This window comes from Mus caroli, unplaced genomic scaffold (genome assembly GCF_978045245.1).
Source record: "Mus caroli unplaced genomic scaffold, Mus_caroli_1 scaffold_7, whole genome shotgun sequence".
Taxonomy (NCBI): domain Eukaryota; kingdom Metazoa; phylum Chordata; class Mammalia; order Rodentia; family Muridae; genus Mus; species Mus caroli.
In genome coordinates, this window is record NW_028227262.1 from 145,309,663 (window position 1) to 145,318,016 (window position 8,354).

The 8,354-nt window shown below is 41.0% G+C and overlaps 1 protein-coding gene across 1 annotated transcript; it reads right to left on the minus strand.

Annotated features, from left to right (window-relative positions):
• Positions 1-3,752: 3,752 nt before the first annotated feature.
• Gng11 (G protein subunit gamma 11) lies at positions 3,753-8,354 on the minus strand. Its single transcript, XM_021165421.3, has 2 exons — positions 7,820-8,354; positions 3,753-4,177 (listed from the first exon to the last, which is right to left on the minus strand). The coding sequence occupies exons 1-2, from the start codon at positions 7,913-7,915 to the stop codon at positions 4,052-4,054; spliced, it is 222 nt and encodes a 73-aa protein (XP_021021080.1). The 5' UTR covers positions 7,916-8,354; the 3' UTR covers positions 3,753-4,051.

Genomic DNA, 8,354 nt, shown 5'->3' on the forward strand with positions numbered 1-8,354 from the left:
TTGGGTCTCTTTTTATTTTCTGGCATCAAGATATTATATAATTGATGTTAAAACTTTATTATGTGGTGTTTACAATTTTTTGTTTGTTTTTGTTTATTTTTTGATAGAGGGTTTCTCTGTGTAACCCCGAACTTCCAGGAACTGTATATGTGAATCAAGCTGTTCTTGAATGCACAGATATCCTCTTGCCTCTGTCTCCTGACTGCTGGGATTAAAGAGCCATCACATGACATTCTTTACAGTTCTTATTGAGTGGTTCTAACATCTGATGCCATTGTTATTGATAGTGGTTGATTATCTTATTATAATCAAATTATGGATTTCCTGAGATTCTTAGGACAAAGGCTTTAAGGACGTTCTAGGTTTTTTGAAATAATTCTGTTGTTCCTGTTCTATCTCCCCAAGTGATCACCCTGTCTGGGTTTTTATCTACTTGCCTGAACCTTGGACCGTGGTAGTTTGGGTTTCAGAGCCCTGGGGATGCTATTCAGGTCTGCCCAGGTGAACTGGTGCTGTTGAGCATCCTTCTTGGAGCTTCTTAGTGTCATGTGAGAAGGAATGAGAGATGCTAGCATCAGCCCTTAGTTTTTTTTTTAATCAGTTTCCTAGGATACTAAATAAATAAAATTTAATGTAGCTAAATAGAATTTTATCTTTTTCACCTGTCTCTTTTTATTTAATTTGGCCTATGCCTAAATGGGCATGTATAATTTATGAAAATTTTCTCTACTCAGGGGTTATCAATAGTTACACATCTTAATTAAACATTTAACCTTTTCTCTTCACATGTTTACAGTACCTTTTAAACAGTGATTTTAAAGTTAGAGTTCTCAATTTTAGGTGAACATGTTGACTAATTTGTAGAACTAATCTTATCACAGCACCTTAATATGATATTGAAATGTCTAATTACTGCAGTCAAACAACATTTAAATAGAGATTAGAAAGAGGGAAAAAAACTAGTTATGACTACATAAAGACCACAAAGAGTATACAGAACCCGTTTCATAACTAACAAAGCATGTCTATATGGTTGTCTACATACTCTTTACGTAGCAAAGGTTGGCCTTAAACTCCTAATCAACTTGTTTCTACCTCTCAAATCCTGGGATTTGGAGATACACCATTAGCATATTCTTGTAGAAATTATGTGTGGTCATTTTGTAAGTATTCCTCTGTAGCCAGTTATGCATGTTTCTGTCCAAGCTCTATGTTCAAGATTTAAAAACAAAAAGAAACCATGTGAGGTTTCTCTCTCCCTGCTGCTGCTGTGCAGTGAGGAGAGCAGAGCCCTGACTAAACACATGAATGAGAAATGAACACAGAGAAGTTGCCAGTGAGCTTTGATAAAAATGCAAAAGCTATTTAAAGAAGGATTGATAGCCTTTTCAATAAAGGGTGTTTCGGCAAGGAGTTATTCTCACAGCAATCTGTAGATAAGTGAGATCTCTGTCAAAACAATACAGCTTACTTGAAAACTGACTCACAATGGCTTAGAGACTTATAATATAAACCTTTTAGAAGCCATGAAGGAAAAAGTATATAAGGCTAAAAACATGCATATAATTTTAGATGACATCAAAAGTATGATCTATAAGAGGAGAAATTAATAAATTGCCTCGAGTCCATAGGTTTTGAGATTCACTCAATGCATAAAACATAGCAACCATTTGTGGTCTAATGCTGATTGATTACACAATCATATAGTTGAAAGTAACTGAACGCATGATTTAAATTCTACTTAATAAATTCTCACTTGCTAAATGTTCTTCTATAACATATTCAAATAAGCGTTTTTTCATATCTTCTCACTGCAAATTATCATTTATCACTTGAAACACATGATACTATGCTACTCTCTGTTGACTAAGTTACAAAGATGAAACAGAACAAAAACATATTGAATAAAAACACCTATAAGCTTGGGTATTTACTGGGAAAACAGAAGTTGGATGGCTGATTTGTTTATATGATTGAAGGAGACATAAGAAACAAAATGCAGGATGTGGAATTCTCATGCACGGGTGGCTGGATGTATAGATGGAAATACAGGATCCAGTTGGTATGCATTGCTCTGAGAGTAGTTAAGTAATAAATGCTTTGTTTTGACCTTTGTAAAAGATTATTGGTTATGTAGTATGAGTAACAAGAATACGTTTTCTTCCTTATGCAAAAATGAAAATGTGATAGGTAACTATGAAGAAATGAACCAGCTTATTACAATAAAACTTAATAAGCACCAAAATACCAAAATCACATGTCATATTAAATGTTAAGTGTCCAAAAGCAAAACCACACCCTAATTATCTGTTGTTCCATGGTGCCTGGAAGAAATATGTCCTGGCTACTCTTAAACCCACCCCACAGTAGATGGTACTCTGAGCTAAAATTATCCCTGGGCTCTCAGTAACCCCCACTGATGTCATCACTTGGAAAATAGCAGGAAACAGTCCCTGCGTTAAGTCTTACATAATTACTTTTTCAAAAGCCTGAGTATCCTGTTTCCTTGTCACCAGGGGAAAAACAGACTTCCCAAGTGAGGATGCTGACAGACTTCAGGAAGCTGTTGGAGGCATGGGCCCTCTGACTTGGCTTGGAAAGAGGACCAGGAAACCTAATGCAGAGAAAAGATACACTGGAGGAGAAACATAGGCTTTAGGTCCCACATTTAATACCATAGAGCAAGTTAGGAGCTAGATCTGGTTGAACCAGAACCTACTTGTAAAGATTTTATTTCTCTTTTGTTCCAAATCTCTAGCACTCCCTAAACAAGAGGCTGAGGGGAATGAAAAAGTTTTTTTCTGAAGGAAGAAAGGTCTCTTTCATTGCTGTCTTAGTCATAGGTGCCTTCATAGAGGACTTCAGCAGGAATTGTATCTAGGCTATTCTACTTCCTGCCTAAAACTACAGAAGCTTACAGAAAGTGGAGCCATTCATTGGAAGGAGGGGCTTGTAAGGCACAGCAACAATGGAGGAGGAATGGAGGACATGAGCTTTTTCCACATTTTTTCCACAATGACAGGAAAACATCCAACTGATCTTTTAAAATTAGTCAATATTCACTATTGCTTTTGGAGAAGATTTAAAAAAGGTGAAGGAGGAGAAAGAAGAGAAGGAGGAAGAAGAAGGAGAGGGAGAAGGAGAAGAAAAAAAGAAGTAGGAGAGGGAGGAGGAGGAAGAGGAGGAGGCGGCGGCAGCATGTTTAACTGTGCCTACAATGGGCTGGCAGAGTGACTGCAAAATATTCAAACATCTTCCCAGAGGCCACAGAGGTAGAGAAGAACCATCCCCAGACCTGAAGAGAACAAGGAATGCAGAACTGGGTCAGCAAAAGAGCAGCCCTGGCAGCCAGGGTTGGCCACCTAAGCACTGCTGGGATGAGGGTTCTCTTTCCCATTCACAGACTTATCCCATTCCCAAGGACACTAATGCAGGGATATTTTAAGCTAACTCATCACAAACCAGGGAAGTGTTAATGTCAACTTGGTTTGGCAAGGTTCCTGACTCACCGCCTGATTTCTGTTAATGTCATTAGGAATTCTACCCTCTGGGTTCCCTAATAGTTGAAGTTACATCAAACACATTCCAGAAGTCAGACTTTGGCATTGTAAACACATGAATCAGGGAGAGCTGGATTGGAAAACATGTCATTATATCCCTAGTCTTCTGATGTAAACCCCCAAACACTGAACAGGTTATAGAAAGCAACTCAAGAGTTAACCAACAAATAGTGCCGTCTTAAGTCACCAACATTGATTTTTCCAAGATAAAACTTTATTGGAGACAGCAAGGAGTATACTGAAAGTGGGGGAGCCATGCCTTCATTCCATAACTGCAATCAGATGCTCTCCTCTGAAAGAGTGTGTGGGGAGCCAAGGTGAGAAGCAGGTATGATTCACACACCAAGTGCTTGGAGAGTGCTTATATGACAGTCTTTTTCTCGTTTTTATTTTTTCTCAGTTCTTCAACACACACTTTGGCTTCCTTCGGGGGAAAATTAAACAAAAGAACAACTTGCCCCAAGAACAGAATTTCCCTGCCCCAGAGTTACTTATGAAATGACACAGCTGCCCTTTTCTTTGAAGGGATTCTTGTCTTCTGGGATTCCCTTTACCAGAGGGTCCTCTCCAGAACGTTCTTCAATGTAGTTCTTTATTTCCTCAGAACATTTAGACACCTATAGTATAGGGAGAGGGGATCAAAAGAAATAAATTATGACAAGGAAATTGAACTTTGCCACTGGTTTTTGTAAGGTTCATATAGTTTAATAAACCATTATATTTCTAAAAAAATATTTTCCTACTCTAAGATTATTATTCTATTTTATTTATATGTCATATAATCTTTGAGAAAAATATTGTTCAAGAAACAAATAATTGAAAGCCATTGTATTAATAGTTCACCCATGATCTTCTACTCATACTTGTCCCATGATTTCCTTACTCTCTAAAATGCAAATATAACAGAGCTACCACGTTCAAACTCTCTGGATACCAGGCAGCTGTAAGGCAGTTCCCAGGTGTTAAGGGTGTGCCACACCACACGTCTCATGCAAGGAAGCATGCCATACTCCAGAATTCCATGGAGTCACAGCCAGAGTAATAGAAACAGCAGGGAAAGGCTGGCAGGGATGTTACAGTTTTCTATCCACCTCACTCTGAGTCTTGCCTCAAAACCCCTCTGATGAGTAAACAAATATTATATTAAAAGCTTTCCTTTAGCAGGGTAAACTGAGACTCTGGAATTTAGGGAATCAGCTTAAACTTTTCTTCTCATGGGACAGGATTGAATTGTCTCTCTAAGAATTCTATCCGTAAGAGACAAGTTGCAGGTTTATTTTTTTTTTAAGAGAGACTAAATTGGAAATGAAGAGTGAGACTGAGTGTCTTCAGAACAGTGTTTTGCAAGTGGTAAGTTTAAAGTAAAAAATTAAGGACTGATAAAAAGTAGCCTTTGAGTGACTCTCTCTAAATGTGCTTACATATGCATCTCCAAAATGCACCAGTATTTATAAGCACGTGTAGATAGCACAGTGTTAACACATTTGCAAAATTATGAAACATAAACTAGTAATTAAAAAGTGGCATTCAAAAATAAACAGAAATAGGAATCTCATCGTTTCATTATTTCCTCCCCATACCCTAAAGTACTGTTTGCACGGCCGTGTGTGGGACCCACTGATCCAAAATGGAAAACTAGGTCAAACAGTTACAGGAATTAAAATGTGATAATAAATACTATCTTTCCAAGAATCTAACTACTGCTGGCATTTCTAGTGTGTATGCTCTAAGGGAGTTCTCAGTGCTGATAAGGGAGTGTTAAAATCCGGAGTCTGTGGTCCCAGACGGATCGGATCCTGGTAAGGTATGATCTGATCCAGGTCCCCACTCTTCCTGCAGAGGCTCTTTCATTGTCAATGGGTTCTGAAAAAAATCCCTAATCTCCAAAAGTGGGTAATTGCTCCTTCTGTGATTGAGAGGATACACCTGAGGAATAATTAATTATCTGCAGTCAGATGTTACCTGCGTCTCTGTCTGCTTGGCCTGAGTTAACACAGAGTTCAGGTGTTAATGAAGAATGGACAGGCTGACCGGGAGGGTGCAGGGAAAAAGACTACTGAAGTACCTGCCTTATGCTCTGTGGCTTTAAGTGAGGAACTGGTTATCGCTTCTGGGACTGAGGGGTTTTTCTTCTTTCAAGTTAGGGGTTGAGTGAAAACCAAGCACCACAGTGCTTACCCAGCATCATTATAATCCTCTCATAGCAAAATATATAATCCTCATAGCAAAAAATAAAACGTTTGGGAATGGTAAGGAGATCCACCATCCTCTTTGTGTCCTGGAAGAATCACTCTAAATCTTTCTCTCGTCCTAGCAAACACCAAGCATGTTGTAGGAAACCTGCGCTGTAGGCTGTACCCCAGGGCTGTGGTGGCTGATCTGGAAACTATAAGTAAGCATGTTTGACTTGTACATCGGCACACCCAGGATGCTGCCTGATGTCGACTTTGCAACTTGTCCTTTCCTCTATCCTGTAAATTCTACGCAATGATGCTAAACGTTCAGACTTTCCAGCTTTGCAAAGGCGAAGCATTATTTCAGCACACACCATACACCATGCTGCTTAATGTGTAATCCCTCTGGCTGAGACCGGCCAAACTCCGGGGCTTGTCATCAGTCAAAACAGCCCCCTCCAAGAAATAATGTTATTCCTTAGTCCTCTCAGCTGGCTTATTCCTCTAATCACATGATTTCTTAAAGTTACAGGAAAAATAGAATACCCCACTGCAAAATCTAGGAAGAGTGTGAATTTGTATGAAGCAAAGGGCTAAATCAGAGTGGAAATTTCATAAAAATGTAAAACTCAAAAACTTCCAGCATCTCCCAGAAACCATTCAGGAGTATTAAGCTTTATCACGAATGTGTTTGGAGCCTGTTTATATAATTTGCTTCATTTCTATGTCTTCGTTTTTTCAAATGATTGAAACAGAAGGTTATTGTCAAAGATTCTGAAGTGTGGCTCAGGTGTGACCACATACACAGTGCCCGGAGCTTGAGCCCTAGTAATCCCAAACTATTAAAAATAACTTCACTCCATAGGGAAAGGCTGGAAGAAGCTGAGGAGGAGGGCAACCCCATATGAAGTCCAGCAGTCTCAACTAATGGGGATCCCTGAGATTTCAGACACTGAGCCACCAGCCAGGCAGCATACAGTAGCTGGTATGAGCCCCACATCCCTGCCCCACTCATATACAGCAGAGAACTGCTTGATCTGGCCTCAGTGAGAGAAGATGTGCCTAACCCGCAAGAGACTCGAGACCCCAGGGAGTGGGGAGGTTTCGTGGGGGAGGGGAGGTGGGAGAGATAGGGGGATGGGATGGGATGTGGCACTCTGTGGGAGGGCAGACCAACTGGAGAGGGAAGTGACTGGACTGTAAAAAAGGACAGGTAATAGTAATATCAGTCCAACGTTTCTTGCTCTGGGGAAAAGAATTCTTTTCTTCAAATTGAACAAACTATCCAAAAGCCTTTTTTTCTAACCGACTGGTTGCTTGACAGAGTGGGAAAAGAAGATTAATGTAATCAAGGCTCCTACTATCAACAAAGAATTGAAGTAAAAATTCCAAGTTTTCCATGGAGTTTCAGTGAACACTCCTGGGTATTTTTTCATTTACTGGCCAGGGTGGCCTGGAACTCCTGACCCTCCTGCCTCCACCTCCTAAGGGATTGAAAATTACAGGCACGTACCACCACACCCTGCATTTATTTATTTATTTATTTATTTATTTTACTTTGCAGCCATATTCCATACAGTATAAATGTAATTATGTGTTTATAAGTCAATACAGTAAAGTTTATTAATCATTTAACACACTTCCAAGACAAATTGGAAATTGCATACAATTTGCAAATAACAGAAACTCAGGCAGTGCTCTCAAGTCCCAACGGAGTGGAGTCAGGATCTTCGCAAAATTAAAGCTAAAGTTGTTGGGAGATTTTTAAATGTGGTTTTAGAAACATTCTATCATATACCGTCCTTTCCAGAATGGAAGCCAGCTGCCCTTTAAGGGATTGGTTGTCTCCCCTGTTTGGGACTGTCTTGATAACATTTGGCTTTAGATTCCTTATTAGTTCCTGGCTCTTCTCACCTTTTGCGATTCCCCCACATCATCTAGCAGCTGGAGCCTCTCTCTACCAGAGCCCCCTTAAAGAGAAGCTCCCAGAAAAAGACCCCCACCCCTACCCCCCATTGTTTAATCCAGTAATCCTGACCTTGGCGCATTTCTGAGAGGGAAGTCTGGAATAGCCAGCCACCTTACCTGTTGTCTCTGCAACTTCACTTCTTTGCGAAGTTGCTCAACCTCCATCTTCAGTTTTTCCTTTTCCGGCAGATCCTCGATGTGAAGGGCAGGCATCTTTGCCCCAGAACTGGGCCCAGAAGTCACTTGTGCAAGGGAGCCACTGGAAGCGCCTAGAACTGGGACGCTTCCCCAAATACCCGCGGGCCCAGGCTACCGCCCCCCGCGCGCAGGACGTGACTGGCTCGGGAACCGCAGCTCCCAGCTCCCCGGGGGCTCGGCTTCCTGCCCAAGCCTGCTCCCGATGGCCTTTCCCAGACTCCAACCAACCTCAGGGCGGCTTCTCCAGGCCGCAGCAACCCTGTAGCCAGGCAGTCTGCCTAAATATGGGACATCCTCCTGGCTGCTCTGGGTAGGCTGCAGACCCTGCAGGAACAGGAACAGGTCGCAGCTCTAGGCAGGACTGACACAGGACCCTTGCCACGCCCGGAGGAGCTTCTGGGCTGGAGACAGAAGTTTTACTTTTGTTCTCTCTCTCTCTCTCTCTCTCTCTCTC

Coding starts and splice junctions, on each gene's coding strand:
- Gng11 (XM_021165421.3), bottom strand. CDS start 7,915: ATGCCTGCCCTTCACATCGAGGATCTGCCGGAAAAGGAAAAACTGAAG. Junction 4,178..7,819: donor TGAAGTTGCAGAGACAACAG/GTAAGGTGGCTG, acceptor CCTATACTATAG/GTGTCTAAATGTTCTGAGGA.